Source organism: Nelumbo lutea, chromosome 4 (genome assembly GCF_056320005.1).
Source record: "Nelumbo lutea isolate HS-2025 chromosome 4, American lotus-T2T, whole genome shotgun sequence".
Lineage (NCBI taxonomy): Eukaryota > Viridiplantae > Streptophyta > Magnoliopsida > Proteales > Nelumbonaceae > Nelumbo > Nelumbo lutea.
This window is the reverse complement of record NC_142687.1, coordinates 87,776,276-87,796,943: the sequence shown is the minus strand read 5'-3', so window position 1 is coordinate 87,796,943 and position 20,668 is coordinate 87,776,276. Positions and strand designations below refer to the sequence as shown.

General features: G+C 35.6%; 1 protein-coding gene across 1 annotated transcript; it reads right to left on the bottom strand.

Annotated features, from left to right (window-relative positions):
• Positions 1-376: 376 nt before the first annotated feature.
• On the bottom strand, positions 377-1,647 carry LOC148861598 (uncharacterized). The gene has a single exon (XM_088941575.1). The coding sequence runs from the start codon at positions 1,597-1,599 to the stop codon at positions 541-543; it is 1,059 nt and encodes a 352-aa protein (XP_088797701.1). The 5' UTR covers positions 1,600-1,647; the 3' UTR covers positions 377-540.
• Between the last annotated feature and the right edge of the window lie 19,021 nt (positions 1,648-20,668).

Sequence of the window (20,668 nt, the reverse complement as noted above, 5' to 3'; positions counted from 1 at the left end):
GCCCTCCCAAAAGGGCACTTAAACTTAGGCTCAGCCTCAAGTATCAACTGATATCAGGGCTGATAGCTAATGGGCTCATTTTACAGTATATCTTCTTGGATTTTTCAGATTTGCTCCATCTAACGGTGGGCCCAATTTTATGCATGCCCACAGAGGGGCCCATTAATTTGATTTGCGTGTTGCTCTGGGACGCTTAAATAATGACACATTTACTGCTTCCATCACTGATGTATTTTAGATTATATATGCACAAGTCAGAACATGAATGACTGATGGAAGGTTGAAACACAGGAGAAGGTTGCAAAGTGGAGTCTCCTTTCAGGAGAAGCTTTAATTTATTGGGACTGAAAGAAGAACCAAAGCTAGATGAGATTCCAAAATATTCTCTTTTTTCCTTTAGCTTTGTTAGATGATGGAAGTCTACGATCTGCAGTGTAATCACAGCAACAGAATAATTGCAGAAAACATGCAAGAAAAAGTGAAAAACTAGTGTGAGAAAGTTCAGACCACTGACGTACTTACTTCATGAGGAAACTCTCCTCAAAAGAGTGAGTAACCCAAGTCTATTACATCAGTAAACGGAGGAAAGGATGGAGAGCAAGTTTCTATGTGAGTAGCCTGAGACAGGAACTCGTACCCAGGACTGTCCATGAAGGGATACAGAGCTTCCATGCACTCGTCTTCCACCATAAAAGGTTTGCTGTCTGTTGCAGCAATCAGCCCACAGGAGCTGAGATCCCATGACTGCAGGTCACCAGCCCAAAAGCCTTGACCAAGCTCGTCCAAGTAGGGAAAATTCTCGGAGTTCATTACAGTTGCTGACCCACCAAATATATCTGGTGGTGGAGCTCCGCTGTCGTTGTAGTGAGACTGAATCTCCGGAGGTGAGCTAGTGAAAATCGAGTTCGTCGAGCAAAAGGTCTGCTTATCTGAACAGCCGCTAAAGCTACTCTTTTCAGAGCTCATGCTCGTGGGGTTTGAAGGAGGAGGCCGCAAGTAACTCTCAGGAATAATGCTCCCCAGGTAGCCTGAACCAGAGTCATCAGCAGAGAAGAAGAAATTATTGTGGAACACAGACTCATTTGACGCTGGACTGTTGCACGCGTCCTGGTTGAATTGGAGGGGAGTTTCACTGGGGTCATGCTGAAATGGAAGGCTCTCGTCGATGGTGGATTGTTTGGTTTGAGGTTGAGGGATGGTGAGTAGCTGCGATGGTGGTAAGAAGGCTTGAACGTCGAGAGGTGTGAGAAGGGAATGAAAGGTGGTGTTTCCAGTGTAGATGAAGTTGGTTCTTGCTTGGGTGCCTTTCATCGAGAGGGCGGCCCTGTCGTAGGCCAGAGCTGCTTCGTGAGCAGTGTCGAAGGTCCCCAGCCAGTGCCTCTCCTTGGTTGTAGGGTCTCTGATCTCAGCGGCATATCGGCCCCAAGGACGGCGCCTGACACCGAGAAACCTTCCTGGTTCCACTTGTTTTCTACGGCCTCTCCGCTCAGTTGATTGAGGTGGGGATGCGTTAGACTGCTGGGGTAGAGAGAAACCCATTTGAGCTGACCCAGTTTCTCCGATTTTGAAGGATTTGTCCAAGGTTTTGGCCATCGACATTGGGGAAGCAGTCAGCAGTGAAGGAAATATGGTTCAGTAGGTGGTGGGGTGGGGATGTGATAAAGAATGAGAAAGAGAGGCGGAGACAAAGCCAGAGGAATGTCAGGGAGATGTGGTTGAGTGCGTAGAGAAGTGATAAAGAAGGAGGTAGAGAGAGAGAGAGAGAGAGAGGGACAGAAGAATGTCAGGAGAGTAGAGACAGAAAGGGAGAATGGAAGCTGAACAAGTGAAGTTCTTAGTTTGGGTAAATGTGTGAATGAGAGAGCTGGTGGGACTCTTTAAAGACTCTGATTTGATCATGGGGACACAAGGAAAAGGGTATTTTGCAATTGTCACTCATTCAAATCCTATTTTTCTTTTCCTTCCACTTCTTATTTTTATTTCTCTTATATATATATATATATATATAACACATTCAACTCAAATGTTTATAAAATAAGATTAATGGGTTAACTAGAACATACTTTGTAAGAGTTACAGTTGATTTCTTCCGGTCTCCAATGATTTTTGGTTCTAATGTCCTATTGCTTAGAGTGAGGAATTAATATAATACAAAAATATAAATAAAAAGCAAATGAAAAAAAGGTGAGGTCACTTAAAATCATGGTTTTTAAAATCGAACAGGTTAGGGTCCGGTTACCAGTTCGAACTGTCCGACTGTTTGACCCAAATGGCCGATCCGTTTTGACAAAAAAATAAAAAAATTAAAACAAATTAAAAAAATAGTTAAAACTGTTCAAACGGTTAATTGACCGATTCAGCGGTTTATGATTTTGGAAAAAAACGTGGATTTGGGAAAAAATAGAATTGGTCAGGTGACCGGTTCCCGGTTTTCCAGTCCGGTCCAGTCCAATTTTGAAAATCATACTTAAAATCTATATAAAAACACTAAAATTATTGGAGAGTTATCTAAGTCCTGGTGGATCTCAAAAATTAATTTGAATTGCAAAACAATAGCCAGCTGTTCTCATCTCAAATGTTCTAGTCTGCTCAAGTATTTTCAAAGGGAGCAGTTAGATAGTATCCATCTAAGTGGAAGATGTAGCCTAAAGATAGTGCCATAATGGTTTAGACGGTTCTTTCTTATGACATGGAAGCAACCCTACAATGAAATCCTACTACAAGAGGGTATCTTCCACAACTGTGGCCCCCTCAAGAATTGGAGCCATGCTCTATTTATCTGTTCCACTGCCATTATTTATCAAATGGGTTTGTCTCAATTTATGATGTTAGGACCAAGGTTTAAAATATCGCAATATATTAATGTGTATCAATACCGTAAATATTGGTTTAAATCTTGAAAAGTATCACCTCTTCGATGTTTTGCACAATTATCGGGCGTGTTGATATATACTCTGAACCATGAACCATGTCTAGGACTAATAGTTTACCACAATTTGTGTATATTTATATTAAATCTTACAAAGTCTATGTATGTATGTATAATAAACTTAAAATTGTTTGATCACATTCCTTCAGAAAGATGGGTATATGGTCTCGAAAAAAAGGTTGAGTCAAAAGGTCAATCAAATTATAAGGTATCAAGCCGCACACACAACTACAAGATTTAGTGGGAAAGTAGTCTATTTTGATTAGTAGATCCAATGAGTACAGTTGTGATTGAATTCCATTTGTATAATTCTATAACTCATTTGGTCTTGGGAACAATAAAAAGTAGCTAAAAATAAAATTGGTCAACCTAATTACTTGTTTTTAATGGGAATTTCTTAGGTCTAAACTTGTCCCCACTAGGCACTACTGTGGTCTTTTCCTAATTATAAATAAAGAAGTGAGATGTAAAAGACAAGGTAGACCAAACTTAGACAGCTGAGAGGATCACTAGACTGACTAATTATAATATATACATAAAAATACCTAAAATTTATTTGCAGTGTGACATAGACATGGAATCTATGACTGAGTCTTGACTCCTCCACTTAGCCAGTATGATTAGTTTCATTGAATCCCATTCTAGTTTCAGATTAAATAAATCCATTTTTCATGTAGAAAATGTGATGCAAAGATAAGCTGTAGTTCAGTTGATTTAAGAAGATCAGTCTTCCAATCAACATGAAGAACCTTGGGAAGATACTCTCAATAGGAGTTAGTGATGTGAGAGTAGTGTTTGTTTTCCTTCCATAGGGGGTTTGCTAAGTTGCAGACTGACTTGATGTACTTGAATGAATTGCAATTTGGGATACTCCAAGAAGGGTCATCCCCATCTCAAAAGAAGTGAACAAGTTGGGTTGACATGGACATAAAAGGTATTTTATATGGAGTTCCTTAAAAGGGAGATTTGTGGTATAAAAGGCAGTGGTGGGTATTTCTTCCTTTCATCTCTCTACTTAGTTTTTCTAGGCTTCTTGTTCTTTAATTGGAGTTTGGGTCATATTGGAATTTTGCACATTCCCCAAGAAGATCACATGCTTTTGCCTAGGGTTAAAGGTCGCCCGGGATTTGGGGGAAAAGATCATGTCTTAGGACTTGGACTTTTGTGGAGAGAGAGAGAGATCCCTTTCCTAGTCCTATATGCATATAAACACACACAAAAAAAAAAGGAAAATAAGGAATTAAAAATTTTCTAGAAATAGAAGAATTAGATATGATGCTTGGAACACTAGATGAAACCTCATTAACTAATCGATAATCACAACTTGTCATATGGTTAGATGATGAGATGATCAGGTGGGTCCCTTCCCAAAGACCTAAAGAAGTGGTTGATGTTAAACCCCATGTAGTGGATGGGTTGGTGACCAAACCAACCAAGCGTAGTTGGCTCCCTAATGATTAAAGAGATTTTCTTTTTCTAATTTGTTGGAGACTATCCGTTACAAGTAAATGTTAGGAAAATCCATTTTTGTAAGTAAAGTTTGGTTTGCTTTCTGTGTTCATCCAAGAAAGCAACGTGATTTTGCCTTCCAAATTATAAATATTGATTTTAAGAAAGAAAATGCACCAATGAAAAACCAGAGGAAAAGGGAAAGATGTTTAAAATTAAATTTTATATATTGGGTTTTTAGTAATAAAATTTGATAATTTTCAGGGAAAACAAAAATTGAAAGCTAGACAGAAAAAAAAAACACAAATCAGTAACAGCTATAACTTGATTGAGGACTAAGGCTAAGGATTGAAGTACAAGATAATGCTAGGGCTTGGTCCGCTTGGAAGTAGATAACACTTTTTTTTCCCTTCTTTTTCATAGAGATGACAAAGTATGTATGAAAGATGGACTGTCCCTTCAGCTTCTTTTGTTATCCTGCAATTTCAATTTCCAAGAAAATAAAGGCTAACCTATCTAAAACTAAAGCTTAATATACATGATGTTTTATACAGCGAACAAACAAAGTGGTATACTATGTAAGCATGTGGATTTGATTTACATTCTAATAGTATATGTACAGAAAATCCCTCAAAAATTTTATTAATTAGTAGATATAAGTAAGATTTAAAATATCGATACAGGCCGATACATCGATAGGGACGTATTGGCCTGTATCTTTGCTCACTTTTTAATTTTAGTTTTATTTTTTATTTTTCTTTTGAAACTGGTTCAGAGGGATTGGTCTAAGGCTGGTTTTATCCCCTGAACTAGGCCAAATCCTGAAACACCTGCTGCAAGGGTATATCGAAAAGCCTCCAATATAATATGTATCGGCCGATATGCCTCGATACATTGCAATATTTTGATCCTTGGATATAAGTTAGTATTAGTATATATTTGTGGAAGGATCTATCATTATTAACTTAATTTCTTCTTAGTTGAGTAGAAGACATGTTCATTTCTAATTGAGTGGGCGATGTGTTGATGGAATGAGCTTGAACTAGCCATGTTTATGCTGTCAAATCCACAAGTGAATTGTGTTGTTCCAAAGGAGGCAGGAAAGTTGTCCATTTGATATATATAGTTGGCTAACTGACAGTTAGCTTGTGTTTTGAGAAAGAAATGTCTCCTTTATCTTGACCTTGGGGCCTATTTAGAGGTGTCAGATGTATGACTTACATAGTTCATGTAACTCATAAGCCAAACCAAATATAGTCAGGCCAAAACTGGGCTGGTCCTGGCCCCAACCAGGTTCAGAATTCAGACTTCAGAGTCAGAACTCAGAACCCATTCTGCAATTCTGCATGGACACTGCAGCCAGCAGCCCTGGTTTTTGAGGGGAATATATATATCTTAGCTTTAACTGTTAGCTAGTTAACCTTGGAGCCTGGCAGAATGTTGTGGTCTGTGGTGAAGTGATCAAGGTTCATAGATAGAGGCAGCATGGTTTCAGCTACAGCCTAGCTAGCTGATCAGAAAAAAATAGGGCAGCTAAGCTGTAGAGAAGCAGAGGCAGAGGTATGGGTTCCTATTATTGCAGGATAAGTAGTGAGTGGCTGCATGGCAGCTGAGATGGCTGCAGGAACAGACAAGTACATGTATTCCCCTATATTTTCAGTCAGAGCTGAGAGGTGAAGGTGATGGGTTGGGGCTGGCATGGACGAAGCAAAGGCACCGTCTACGTTGTGTACGTGACCAATCAATATGGTTGGTCGGATTGAAGGCCGCTCAAAATCAAATCTGAAGCGATCATTTTTCGTATACTCAAGTCTGGAAATTATAAAATGAAGCTGGGATATATAGGGCGGAGGAGCAGCTTCTCTGGTATAGTTTGTCAAGCTTCTGGTTATTATAAAGAGCTAGATCATCACTTCCACGGCTCCAGTTTGTGTGGGTTTGATAATTTAAGTTCTTCTGCATGGCAACTCAGATAAGCATTTTTATATTCAGAAGATAGATTAATTAAACCACTCAAATGATGATCAGAGAGAAACCCAGCAAAGAATCACAGAGTTGGGTCCTTGGTGGAATTGCAAAAACCATGGGCTTAGACTGAGAGAGGTCATGATAATTACAGAGTTTTCATTAGCAATTACACCTTTCTAGTGGCTCTAATATTCTAATGGAGATTCATAAGGCATTAGTTTGAACCTTTGAATGGGACAGGGCCATCATTTTCCTTTGGAGTTTGAATGATACAAGTAACAATCATAGTAAAAATGGGTTTGGGTTCAATGGGTTTGCCAAACAAAGCTTATAAGTAGATCCAAATTTGATTTGTTTAAATTTAAATTGGAATTGGACCTTATCCATAAAATTTTATGTCGAATTGAACTCGAATTGCAATAGGATATTGGATAGTATAAATAAATTAAACTACAATTGATCAAAGTATCATATATTATTAATAAAATGAACTAACCATGATTTTGATATTATATTTTATGAACAAAATTAATTGAAAATTACTTATATAAAACTTGGATCAATGTAAATTTGTAGAAAAACAATTGAATTGAATTATATCATATCAGATAGGGGTGGATCTATATTTAATCCAAATATAGAAAAATCGAATTAGAACCACTGTGAATGGGATTGAATTTGAATTCAGACAGTTTGATATAGTTTGCAGCCCTATCCCAAACAGGCACTTAGGGCCCATTTTAGAGGGCTGCTGAGTTGAAAATTAAACCAAGTAGCTTCAACTGCTTTGAAGCACTTTAGATAAGCTATTTAAAGAGACAGCCCTTGCCCTTCAAATGATACTAATTGATAACTGACTTAAGATTTTCGGATTTTTAAGTTTTAACCAAACATGGCTTATAGGCTGTTTGTCTGACAATCCATCTTGGAAAACAAGAAGTCACTACACTTCAACCCTCTCAAAGGGACACTAAGAGACAAAGTAGCTGAACGAAAGCTTATCTTCAGTTCAGCCCTCCCAAACCATTGTATTCTTAGAAGTGATTTTACTTTAGAAAATAATCACTTTTTGTTTAATGCCATGTCACTCTTGTTTAATGCCATCATCATCATAATAATGCATCAAGTTTCTTTAACTAATTATATTTTACCAAATATACTGAATTCGACTTTGACAGTGTAAAAAGAGCAAGGAAGAAGTGTTCATATTTCATCATTTAGCAAAATTTCAAAATAAATAAATGAGTTATATTTTATTATTTTATGGCCCTATGCTCTGAAGTCTGATCCCTTCTTTTGTGAAAACGAAAAATAATGAAAATAAGGCCCTGGAAACTGCAAAGACTTCCTATGGATGATAGACACAGATAGAATTGTAGGGAGAGACAGAGAGAGGGTCTTCTAATCCAACCCATGAATCCAACACACAACCCGATTCCACGCCCTCCCACCAAAGATGGTGATCCCCAATTCCCCACCAATCAAAACCCGCCACCTTACCTCATTATCCACCTCCTAAAACTAAAACAATAGGCAGAATCACGAGGGGGCGTGCATACTGTTGCCACGCAATTAACCACGAAAAGTGGGACCCACACAACGTGTCAGCTGCGGGAAAGATCTCTAGTCCTTAATTCCTTACCGATCCCTTCCCCCCTCCTACCGGCTACAGTTGATCTATAACCCTAACATCAGCAGCATCTAGGTGACGTGTCGGAATCTCAGTTGGAGAGTTGGTCGACGTGGATTAGAAATAAAATATTTTTCTCGGCCGGAGACTTTTTACCAACTACGTGTCAAATATCTGGACGTAAATCGCGGAACACGAGATACAGATACGAGGTTGGACGTACGATGAAGGTGGAGGGAAGGATGGTGTACGGACGGGAGAGAGAGAGAGAGAGAGAGGCCTCGGGCCTGGGTTGAAACAGTAAAACCAAATCAACGAGAATGGTAGTCAAAGATACGGAAACTTGCTTTAGATTGGACGGCTGAGGGGTCCCGTCCCGTCCCGTTTGTCCATGTCCATCATCACTAGACCATGTTTACCGTCTGCATGCACATCAGAACCTAGTGCTTAAAAATAATTGCTTATTCAGAATCCAAATAAGCACTTATTTTGGATACAAATAAGTCCTAATAAATGATTATTTCTGAGAATGCTTATTTTTAAGTGATTAATAAATAAGCCTGAATAGTGTTTATTTCCTTTCTAGTCTGTCTTGGCCCATCAGTCATTTTGAAAATACTTATACTGTTCCTTTTTTCTTTTCTAAAAAAAAGATTTTTCACCAAACGCTCATGAGAGCTTATTAGAACAAGTACTCCCGAAGTTCACCTAAATACAACTTATTTGGTTAGTGGTTACATCCCACCCTTGTATAGAAGCAATAATTTTGATTAAAAATACATGATTTATTAACATAAATAATTCTGCTATTTTACAATCATCTTTATTAAGCGTCCATTTGGTTATCAGTTGAAATTGGAATGAAAATTCTTGGAAATCAGAATTAGAATGGTCTATTCCCATAGTCTGTTTGGTTCAGACAGGAATGAGAATGAGAATTGGAATAAGCAGGAATAGAATTTTATTCCCAAGGGAAGGGTAGGAAATGACCATTCCTTCAAATGGGGAGAATGCTATCCAGTAAGAATGGAAATGTGATTCTAATTCTGTCCAACCAAACAATTAGAATGGAATAGCCCATTTCAATTTTGATTTCAAACCCTTATTACTGCAAACCAAACGGGGCTTAATATTATATTATCTAAAAACCAAAATTTAAATTAATTAATTATTTAAATAATTATAGCTGTCAGTGTTTTCCTATTATTGAGGGGGACAGGATTGATATAACTATAAGCTGTGCTGAACCAGATTTGACCCGCTGACAGCCTTATTGACAAACATCAAACTCTCCAATCCACTTACTCTCCTAATGAAACTCATTAGGTTAAGGCCTGTAGCCCAGTAATACATATTCATGGACCAACCAAACGGCCCATGTAATCTGGATGCCCAGTCTAATGCATGAATTGGGCCAAGCTGGGCGTCTATATCTGGTCGGAGATCCTAGCACTATCTCCACATGGACACACCGATAGACCGTGTATGTGTTTAATAGCACAACTCCTCCAACTCCCAGTCCCAGACCCATGAAATTGAACTTAAGCTTGGGCATTCAAAGCGTGTGTTTTGTTTTGTCGGCGTTTTGTGATAGATATTTACTAAAATGTTATTATGTTATCGGCAAATCAGTATTTTTTCTATCATGTTCATTGATAAAAGTGGGTTTTGATTTATGTGTGTACCAATCATTGGAGGAAGCTTCATTTTAACGCTTTCCCTTAGAGGTGTAAAGTAAGTTGTGCCGAACCGGCACGACACGACCTGTGGGCTGTCACAGGCCATGTTGCCCTCCTTGATAAAAATTTTGGGGGTCGGCCTGGCGCATGGGTTGAGCCTTGGGCTAGGTCGGGCTGTTCATCGGGCCGAAGCTATTTATTTAAAAATAATTGACAAAAAACTTAAAATTTTAATTTTATATGAATTTTGTGTATACAATTGCTTATATATACAATAACTAAATAAATTAGTATAATAAAATTAAAAAATATTTATTTTATTAATATATTATATACTATATATTATTATATAACTATAATATTATATAAATAAATAAATAAATATATATAATATGAATATCTATAAATAAAATATATGGGCCGTGCCGCAGGTAACACGACCTGCTTGGTCGTGTCGTGCCATGCCACACCGGCTCGTGGACCTAAAACCCCAGGCCCAACACGACCTGCATGATCGTGTCGGGCCTGGCATGGCCCACAGACCGACGTGCTAGGCCGGTCCAAGTTTGTGTCGCGGCATGACCCGATTGATTTACACCTTTACTTTTCCCAATGGTTGAATATTTATTCACTATTTTTGCTGTTGTGGCGCCTAATTGTCCATAAATGGTTTATCAAATACTTTTATAGGTTTTGAAGACAAATCAAGTACAAACATTTATTTAATAAACAAAAGCTATATCAAACACATACAAAGTTGGTCCAGTTTTGTCCGGCTGGAAATCTGGAATGCAGTAAACTTCTATGACTGTGAATTGAAGGGTTCTGATTTTTAAACCAATCTTAGCACTAACCACTCAAATAATCATTGATTTTATCTCACTTTAAATTGCATTAGCCACCCATTTTTTTTCTTTTCCCTTTTCTCTTAAATCCTAATTAATCCAAAATGTTTTTTATTTTCTCCAAACCAAACGGCTAAAACAACAAGAATCATTTCATTTACATAGAAAAACAAGTTGTTTTTTTTTTTTTTAATTCTTGTTTCATACTTTCATTTCATTGATATAAAAAAACAAGTTTATTTAAGTTCTTATTTCATTTCACCAACATGAATGCCTTTCATCTTATAATATAAAAACTATCCACTCATTTCTCCAATAAATCAAAAAGAAACAAATGAAACCTTTAATTTATATGTATTAGAAAGAAACCTCTACCCTTTCATCTAAATGGTAGTTTGGGGATTTAAAAAAATAGTTGATTGAGGATCTTTTTAAAGTTAACTGAAGGAATTCTAATGGTGGGGTCTATGTAGTTTATCCCCCCCCCCCCCTTTTTTTTTTTTAAATTTTAAAGGGGCTCGACCTGAAAGCCTTTATACATTTTGCAAATCAAATCTCTAACTTTAGAGATGCAATTGAGTCGAGCTCTAATCGAATAGTTTGGGCTCGAGCTTGATTATGCTCGATTCGAGTTTGATTCTAGTTGAATTCGAATCTTGAGGTAAACTTGATTAGTTATTCAAACCAAAGCTTGACCAATAAAAAGTTCAGCTCAAAAAGTCGTAAGCCTAGCTCGATTAACATATAGATAAATAGATACAATTATAGAACATAACAGTATATTTTATAATATATAATATGAAAAATATTTTTATGTAATCTATTTTTTATATTCTTATATAATATAATATGCTACATATTATGAAATTTAAAATATATTTATTTTTGAGTTTTTAAGCTGAATTCAGGCTCATCAAATATTTAATTGAACTCAAACCTAATAGTATTTTAATCAAATCGAGCCAAGACACGCAGAAATTCGGCTCAGCTTAGCTCGATTGCACCTCTATCTGACTTACATCCCTAATGATTTACACCCTACTTAATGAAAATTTTGCCTATATCGGCCCTCCAAATTTTGCATTGCAAAACCTATTTACACAACATTTCTCTCACCTTCAATTTCTCCCATATAAAATGGGGATCACTTGCACTCCGATGTATTTACTTCCATTTGCAGTCTTCTCATGTGTATCTAAAACAAATAAATGAAGCAAAGTGAAGCCTGAAGCAAAAATCAACCACAATTTGCACTCTCCCATTTACACCATTGCAAATAAAAGAAAAAAAAAATACAAACAGAGTGAGGTAAATAAAAAATAACTATTATTTTTGTCAGAATATTAATATATGCTATTTAAAAAAGTGGAAGGTTCAAATATAATAAAATAACCTAATCACCGAAAAAATATGATATTTATCATAATTAATTAGATTATGATATTATCATATCTATGATAATATATGCTATTTAAAAAAGTGGAAGGTTCAAATATAATAAAATAACCTAATCACCGAAAAAATATGATATTTATCATAATTAATTAGATTATGATATTATCATATTTATGATATTATAAATAGGAGTATATCTTGGGCTGGATGGTGTTTGATTAAGGAGCACCCGAATTGACACTTCTCGTCTCACATGGAGGAGTCAAATGAGGTGGCCGTGAATCTGCATCAAGGGGGTGTTGGGTTTTTTTTTATACCTTACTTTCAATCTATTCAGGCCTGCGTTTTGGGCTTTCTCCATGAACATTTTATATTTATTTGGGCTTGAGTTCATTAAAATTTGGCAAATGCTAAGCATGAGTCCGGCTCATGAGCAGGTCTCCATGAATACCAACCAAAGCACTGAGGCCTCTATAAGATTAACTCCTCCAAGTTAGATTTGATAAAGAATTAATGGAATCCAAAATGCCATCCAAAATCTTATTAAGTGTATGAACAATGCATCTAAATACGGCTCCGATCAGAATTTTTGGATTTCAGATTTTATCAATTATTATGGATTTATGGCCCATTTGGCATGTCTTTCCATGTGGTCTTTCGATTGTTTACAAGTCGAGAAGACCAATTTCTGGTCTATTTCCGTTTGACGTGTGGAAGATTTAGTTGTCAAAAGATGGAACGCTGAAATGACACGAAAAAGTCCATTTTGGGTTGATTTCAGGAAGTTCCAAATGAAGTTTTTCGCGCGGAAATATGCACGGAAAGATGTGCGTCTGCCAAACATGCTGTGGGCTGTTCAGATCTTCATGCAAAAGCTCAATGCGTCTTTTAACTGTTAGAGCTATCAGAAGATATTCTCAAAAAGATGCGCCAAACAACCCCTTACTAGGCTCAATACAAAGCTCTCTTGTTCAGAAGCCCAATTATGTACTAAATACACTAAAGGCCTTGCATTTTTATTCAAGGCTTAATTTTTTTTTTTGTTCAAAACAGGACTTAAAAGTTCAATGAAAACGAACAAAACAAAGTTTAATAAATTATACTATATATAACATATCCTAAGTTCAATTATGTATATAATATACAAAAGTTGAGTAGGATGTCTGTTATGTATTAAAAGTTCTTAAAAAAAAAAAACTTGAAATCCCATTAAAATGTTAAGCATTGCTATGTATATACTCCTCAAACTCCTAAAATTAAAAAAATGTTTATTTTATTTTTTAATCTGTAATAGATCCAAACCTTTTTGTCCTATTTTTTTTCCAAACACTACCTCATCTATTCCTTATCTCATTTTCTTATTTAACTAGTAAGCATGTACGTGCTATGCATGTGTCAATTCTAGATGATGATAATGATAGTAATAATGTATCTACAAATTTCTATAAATATATATTTTTTATTTTTTATTTTTATATTATTTATTATTAATCAAATGTAGAATGCAAAATCCAAATCTGATTACATATATAGCTTGTTATATTTTTATTATTAATTAGCTTGTTAAAAATATTGACATAGATCTAATTAGTAGCATTTATTAGTGAAAAAATAATTTAAATATATGATTTAATAACAGAAAAATATGAATTAATACCCTTAAGTATAAGACTTAGCGAGAGGGGATTAAATGAGGTGAAAAGTAATAATAATTAAAGTTACATTTTCAACCCCTACAATTAGGGATGGAATAAATAGACAAATATAGGCATTTTAGTAGCCACTAAAGCTGACATTAAGGTTGTAATAAAATGACTTTTACATCTTTTATCAAATAAAGAAATAGAGGGCAAGTTTAGTCTAAAAAAACTATATATATATATATATATATATATATATATATATTGCACACACACGGGAATGGGTAGGATATGGTATTAAGTATTCTTGGAAGGCATATGAACTTATGTGTTTGGTGTTGAGTTTAATAATATTTTGAATTTTATGTGAAAGATAATTGATAGTTTATCTGTTGTATATATTATTTAATCAAACAATTGAAAATTTTGATGTTTGTTCATGTTATTTTATTTGTTTATTGCTTATATAAAAGAAAATTAGATGCGGGTTTTGAACCCTACTTGCCAACTTGATCCATCCATGTCCGAATGTAGGGAGGATAGGATGAGGAAGGGTTTTGCATTTTCATGTGTGGAAAGGGTTTAGATTGTGAAAATCCAATTGCTACAAGTTTAGAGGGTATATGTTAAGAGGTCCAGTGGGGTGGGGTAAGGCAAGTAGGATTTGGAATTTATAAAATCCTCCCCAAACCTGCCCCTTTTCCATTTTTGATCTCTTATAAACAGTTTTGTTTTCATTTATAAAGGTTAAATTGCAAATTAGTACCTTATACTTTGGGGGTAGTCTGAATTTAGTACCCAAACTTTAAAATGTGCCATTGTATTACTTAACTTCAGAAAGCTATCAATTTAATACCAATCGTTATAGTCTATTAGTTATTTGTATTACATGACGATATGTGTGACTTAAATTTTTAAAATATCAAAACTACCCTTTTTAATATTTTTGAGACCATTTTACCTTGATTGTTTTTCTCGACAATGGAAAGAATCTAAGGCCTCTTTGTTATGGATTGAATAACTAAAAAAGGGAATACAATGATGACAGTCTAAGTCCCTCTTCTCTGGTAATGTGTTATCTTCTCCAATGCCGTTTTTTCATGTAACTTCTTTGGTAAGAAGTATCAATTCTTTGGCAAAAAGTTTAAGGCATAAAGTGAACAATGGTGCTCGATCATAGGGAAAAGATATTTAAATATGGATACTTTGACCATTTCAAAATTATGCATTTCTTACCTATTCAAATTGGAAGGATATTTGTGTCCTTTCACATGCCATCCAATATCGATTAACGATTTTTGGACTGATTGATAATTTCCAAAAATTCAAATTGCACTTAATTAGAGCAGAAATGGAATTTGGTCCTCACAAGACCATGCTCACACCACACAATCCCTTGCAACCTTGCATTAGGAATATCTCCCCATGAAAAAAGCAGTGTAAATCCAATCTCATTAGAGCACTAACATGCAATTTGCCCATAATATATGTATAATAAAAAAAAGGAAAGAGGGGGAGGTGAGGGGTCCTCTCACCACCTCACACATACCTCTTCCTCCTCTCCTTTCTCACACATGCACATATTTATTTTTAAATCAAATCATTAAAATATAACAAGTCAAAATTAAAATTCTTGTGTCTTAATTGTTTCTCATAAAATCCATATTTACTCTTTACTAAAACTATTCATAAATCTCTCTCTCTCTTTCTCTCTCTCTCTCTCTCTCACACACACACACACACACATTAATAGTCAATGTTTGTAACATCTTTCTTTTCCATTAAATTCCCCTTAAAGCTTAGTATGGGAAGAGTGTAAATGCAAATATGTATAGCACATATTTATATTTGTATTTATACACATTTGTATTTGTATTTATACTTTTCCCTAACTAAGCCTAAACTTCTGTTAATTTCTTTTGATTCTTTCTAATAAAATAGGGTTGTAAATTAAATGAATTGAGTTAAGTTAAGGGCCAACCTAAATATGAACCCTAGATTGGACCCAAAATTTCCCACCAGTATATGGGGTGAACTAATCTTCTTATATAAAAATCTAAAGAAACCATTGCTCCTTTCCATGGAATATCATGTTTTTCTTTCTTTTTTATTAATTTAATGTATATTTGTTTCATGGATTGTTCTAGTTGAATAATACAATGCAAAGAAAACATTTAATGTGAGCATTTGGTTATTTTTGTCAATTCAATTTGATTTTTTTTTTGGAATTTGGTTGTTGATCTAATGCTAAGCACATTTTTTGGCTTTTTTACACAATGGAGGAGACCATCCGCCAGACCCTTAAACCCCGAAAGAACCTATCAATTAAGCCACCATCAATTGATTCTCATGCTAAATAGTTGATTTATGTACTTCTTGTAATATATAAGTTATATATAAAAGTATAAGTTTGAAACTTAATAACCAAGGAAAAAATGATCTTTTCTACTAATTTATAAAAACTTCCACAAATTATTGTTACTTCAATTTTCCTTAAAAATATATTTTTAAATAGTAACTCATGCATTACAGGTATAAAAGAGTCGAATTGTTCAAAGACATGTCATGGGGTTGGATGAGAGTGAACAGGTCGGTTAAGTTGAATCCAAAACATTCTCTTCTCTTCTCCCTTACCTCCTCTCTTTCCCTTCTCTTCTTCTTCCTTTCTTCTCCTCTATTCTATTCTGCAGTTAATAGGGCTCAATATAAGAAATTTAACTAATGACCCTGAAAACTGAAGTATCAATAGCCAAGATTCAAGCATCTAATATAAGAAATTTAACTAATGACTTCTACTCTTTTTCACACACACACACACACACACACACACGTGCACCGAGCCGGGCCGGGTTGGGTCGTGGGTGATGGTGCAGGTGCGGGCGCGAGCATGCTACACCAGATCATTTTTTGCCTTTGACCGGTTTAATTCTTTTGACTTTTGAATTTCAAAGTTAGTTTGAAACGTTTTTTTTATCTTCTTCTTCTTGTTCTTTCTGTGTCTTTTCGAACAGGTGCCTTGTTGCACTGTTCTGGAGAGACACTTCTCTCTGTAAAGACACATTTGTGTCTGTCTGGGTGACTAAGAACACTTTATAAATAGAGTGGTGGTCGACCCAGTGTTACACCAACAAATTCACTGTGTCTTTTCGAACAGGTGCCTTGTTGCACTGTTCTGGAGAGACACTTCTCTCTGTAAAGACACATTTGTGTCTGTCTGGGTGACTAAGAACACTTTATAAATAGAGTGGTGGTCGACCCAGTGTTACACCAACAAATTCACTGTTCTATTTTTCTCTTTCCTAAGAATAATCTCTAAGTGATTTACGGAGGTCTGGTAAGCGAGTGCATGCCTACCCATGGAATGTGGGCTGTTTTATCTTGGCGATAGATTTACAATCACCCGATTGCACCGTAGGGGAAAATGCGATTTTAAGGAGAATGATCAAGTGGGATGACTCAACCCTTCTTTTTCTGCAACCTTTTACTTTGCCATCACAATTTTGCAACATTATCGACATTTGGTTTAGAAAGTATTTATCGATAAGTTCCATTTTGCCTTATTTACATTATTTATCGAATAACAATCCATGGAGTAAGGGAAGCACCAGGAGACTCAAAAAAAATTTTAAGTAATGAGACCAGATTTGAATAGTGAGTCTTCTATGGAACAGAAGTGATTACTAAGGTGCAGCATTCTGGGCTTGAGCATGGATTTTGTGTTCAGGTCCAGGCCCAGAAATTTTTGGGCCAAGCCCGGGTGCTGCACTTTAGGCCGAGCTTTCAATATATTTATGGTTTAGTTGTTGGCCTGACTTTGTATTGGGTACAACTCCCGATGATTAAGTCGGGAGAAGATGAAACATCATCGTATCTAATACAAGGTCAAGATGTTCTGGGGCGCAGATGTAAACTCCTTCGATTCGACATCACTGCTGGAACAAACCAGCTAATACACCAACGAACCACCTTTCGATTGGTAAGCTTTTCCCAGGTTGGTTGGTTATCAGGTAGCGCAGTTTTCAATCTGACATCTACAGGCCTAATCTTTTTTTAATTTTGATTGAATACTTATCCTGGCCAACTTTAGGCTTGATCAGATCCAGAGGTTAACATTTCCTTGTAGATGAGGATCATTTGAATTTCTATTTGTGAGTTTTTAAAATGGGTCAGTCTAAAATCAGATTCAATCACCTTGTCTCAGCTTTTGGCTGGGTTCTCTGGATTTTCATTAAACATGGCTTAATTATTGTTCATATCGGCCTCAAGTCAGAAAACCAGGTGTGCGCTTCAGCCCTCCCAAACAAAATAGGCGCTGATTCTGAAAAGATTAGAGATGGCACTGATTCTGAAAATGTTAGGTATGGTATGAAACTATGAATGGTTAATTTACTTGAACATATACTGGCTGGAAATACTTAAATGGAAAAAGAGAGAAAAAAATAATAAAGGAACATCAATTCATTTAAAAGTTAGTTTTCATTAACTAATTGTTGAATTTGGCAAGACTCAACAGGCTGGTTGAGCAGTTTGATATGTGTTGCTACCAAACTACCCCCTAATGGATGGGCATGAATATATAGTTTTCTAATTATAAGAAAGGGTTTATTGACTATGATGCCGAAAGATGTGATATTGGCATCATAAAATAAGTAACCAATAATCAGGTGGGTTTTTATCAAAATTCACGGGCCGAGGTATCCGTTACCGGTTGTGCATCATGTCTTTCCGGCATTATAGATTGATGATCATTATAAGAAAACAGAAAAGTAAGTTCATATTCATTGTTGACTTGCAATTTACAGCAATAACTTATGATAGAGAAATGACGCTATTTGGATTTTCAAAATGGAATTACGGCCCTGTTTGGTTCTTAGGAATAGGGATATAGAATCAGATTCGGAATGGGTTATTCCGATTCTAACTATTTGGTTAAGTGGAATTAGAATCCCATTCCCATTCCTACTGGAATGATATTTCATATCTCTCCCTTAGGAATGAAATCTCATTCCTATTGATTCCAATTCTCATTCTCATTTCTATCTGAATCAAACAAACTATAAGCACAGACCATTCCAATTCCGATTCTGATTCCAAATGCGAACCAAAAGAACCAAAAGATGGTCCAAAAATCCACAAGTTAAAGACAATAGCTCCCTCCAGTATGTATGATTGGTGGGCCTTTTTAACATGGTATGGCTTTAAAACTTCAAAGTAACAAGGTGTTTGTTACTTGCAGCTGCTACAAATATACCATGCAGCAGAGAGAAATGCCAGGACACAACCATCCTCTCACCCCTTACACAGAGCCAACCGCAAACAGTGAAAGGCTTTTTAACTACCTGGCTGCCTTGAATCTCAATCAACCTCACCTACAAGCCAAAATTGGATTAGAAATATACTGTCCGGCCCCACACTCACTAATTATTTGAAGATGATATATAAATAAATAAATAAATCATGTAATGAGTAGTGGACCCATTTGATCGATATTTCAAAATTTATACAATCCCAAAGTCCATGTCTTCTTGTTCCCTTTCGTGGGGTGGGTAGTAATTAGAGGAGGCATTACCTTACACCATCTCATGCTTTAAAGCTGATCAATAACTTAGATTAAGGCCTTAATTATTTTACAGTTATTTATTTATTTTTAAGGGGGGTTGAGTTCATACATTTTAGGGCTTGTTCATTTGATCTGAAGTATGGCATCTGAAAGTATCATAATTACTTTAAAAGGTATATTGTTATTGGTAAATTTTTCTTTTCTCTAACTCTGAATGAAAGAGAATGATGTTTTGAATTCTGAAAATTATTAAATATCCATTTTGACTCTATATATGAGAGTGTTTGTTTGTTTTTTTGGGAGTATTATTGGAAAACAAAAAATTGTATGATTGCACTTTAAGAGATAAAAGATAAGAGGAAACAAATCATCATTTTTAAAAATGAACCGGTGGCCAAACCGGTTAGGGGTCCGGTTACCGGTTCGAACAACTGGCCCATTCTGACAAAAAAATAAAAAATAAAAAAATAAAAAAAATTAAGAAATTAGAAAACGGTCAAAATCGTTTGAACTTTTCAAACAGTTCGAACGGTTAACCGGCCAGTTCAGCGGTTTGCTGACCAAAATCAACGGTTTTAAGAGAAAAAATGGTTTTGGAAGAAAACAGACAAATTCTCGATTTTTCCGATCCGATTGTCCAGTCCAATCCAATTTTGAAAACAGTGAAACAAACAATCATTTTTTTTCTTAAAGTTAAAAGATTCTTCTTCATAGATAAGAATTGAGAGAAAATGAATAAACCCTTAAAATTGAATTGAATGCTATTTATGATTAATAAATAAATCTACACACCCACAACTCTAAATAATTAAATACCCTTACAACTCATTAGCGTTTCCATATCGAGAATTCCATACACTCTGCAAATTTGTGTAAGTTTACAGAAAGATGGCTAAGCTTTTTGGCAGTTTCTTCTTTTCCTCCTCTTACTCCTTTAAGGTTTCTTAAACATTTCCCATATACATGAATCTGCATCTTGCACATTGTGTGGCAGCCATGGTCACATCACATGGTGCAATCCTTCAACAGTCCAAATAAACGTTATTCTTTCTTTGGATTTTAATTAGTATCGATGTATAAATTTGTGTCTATACAATTTTTGACATTCAAATAATTGGATATTGGATTGGACTGTAGGATTTTGGGTATCATTAATAAATATATTTAGGATCATCTGGGCTAATCAGATGCAAAGGAAGCCCCAACCATACTGCTCTTACTCCAGGTGCAGGACATATAATTGAAATATAATACTCTATACGAACATACATAGGTAAAGGGTTGCCTACAATTCAACCCTATCCCAACGTTCAAAGTATCAGTACATAGGTATTGGGCGATACGTATATAGTTGGGCCTTAAATCGATTCCTTTAAACTGATTTCAAAAAATAAATAAAATCTGAAAAAAGTACCCACACAAGCCTGTATCGATACTTTGACCCTAGCCTACTCCAATTCACCCAAAATCAGGTTGGTTGAACATAAAACCCGATTTTGAAAAAATCTCAATCCAACCCAAACTTTTTGAGGCAATATTTTCCAAATCAAAGCTTGAAATCGAAGGGGAAAAG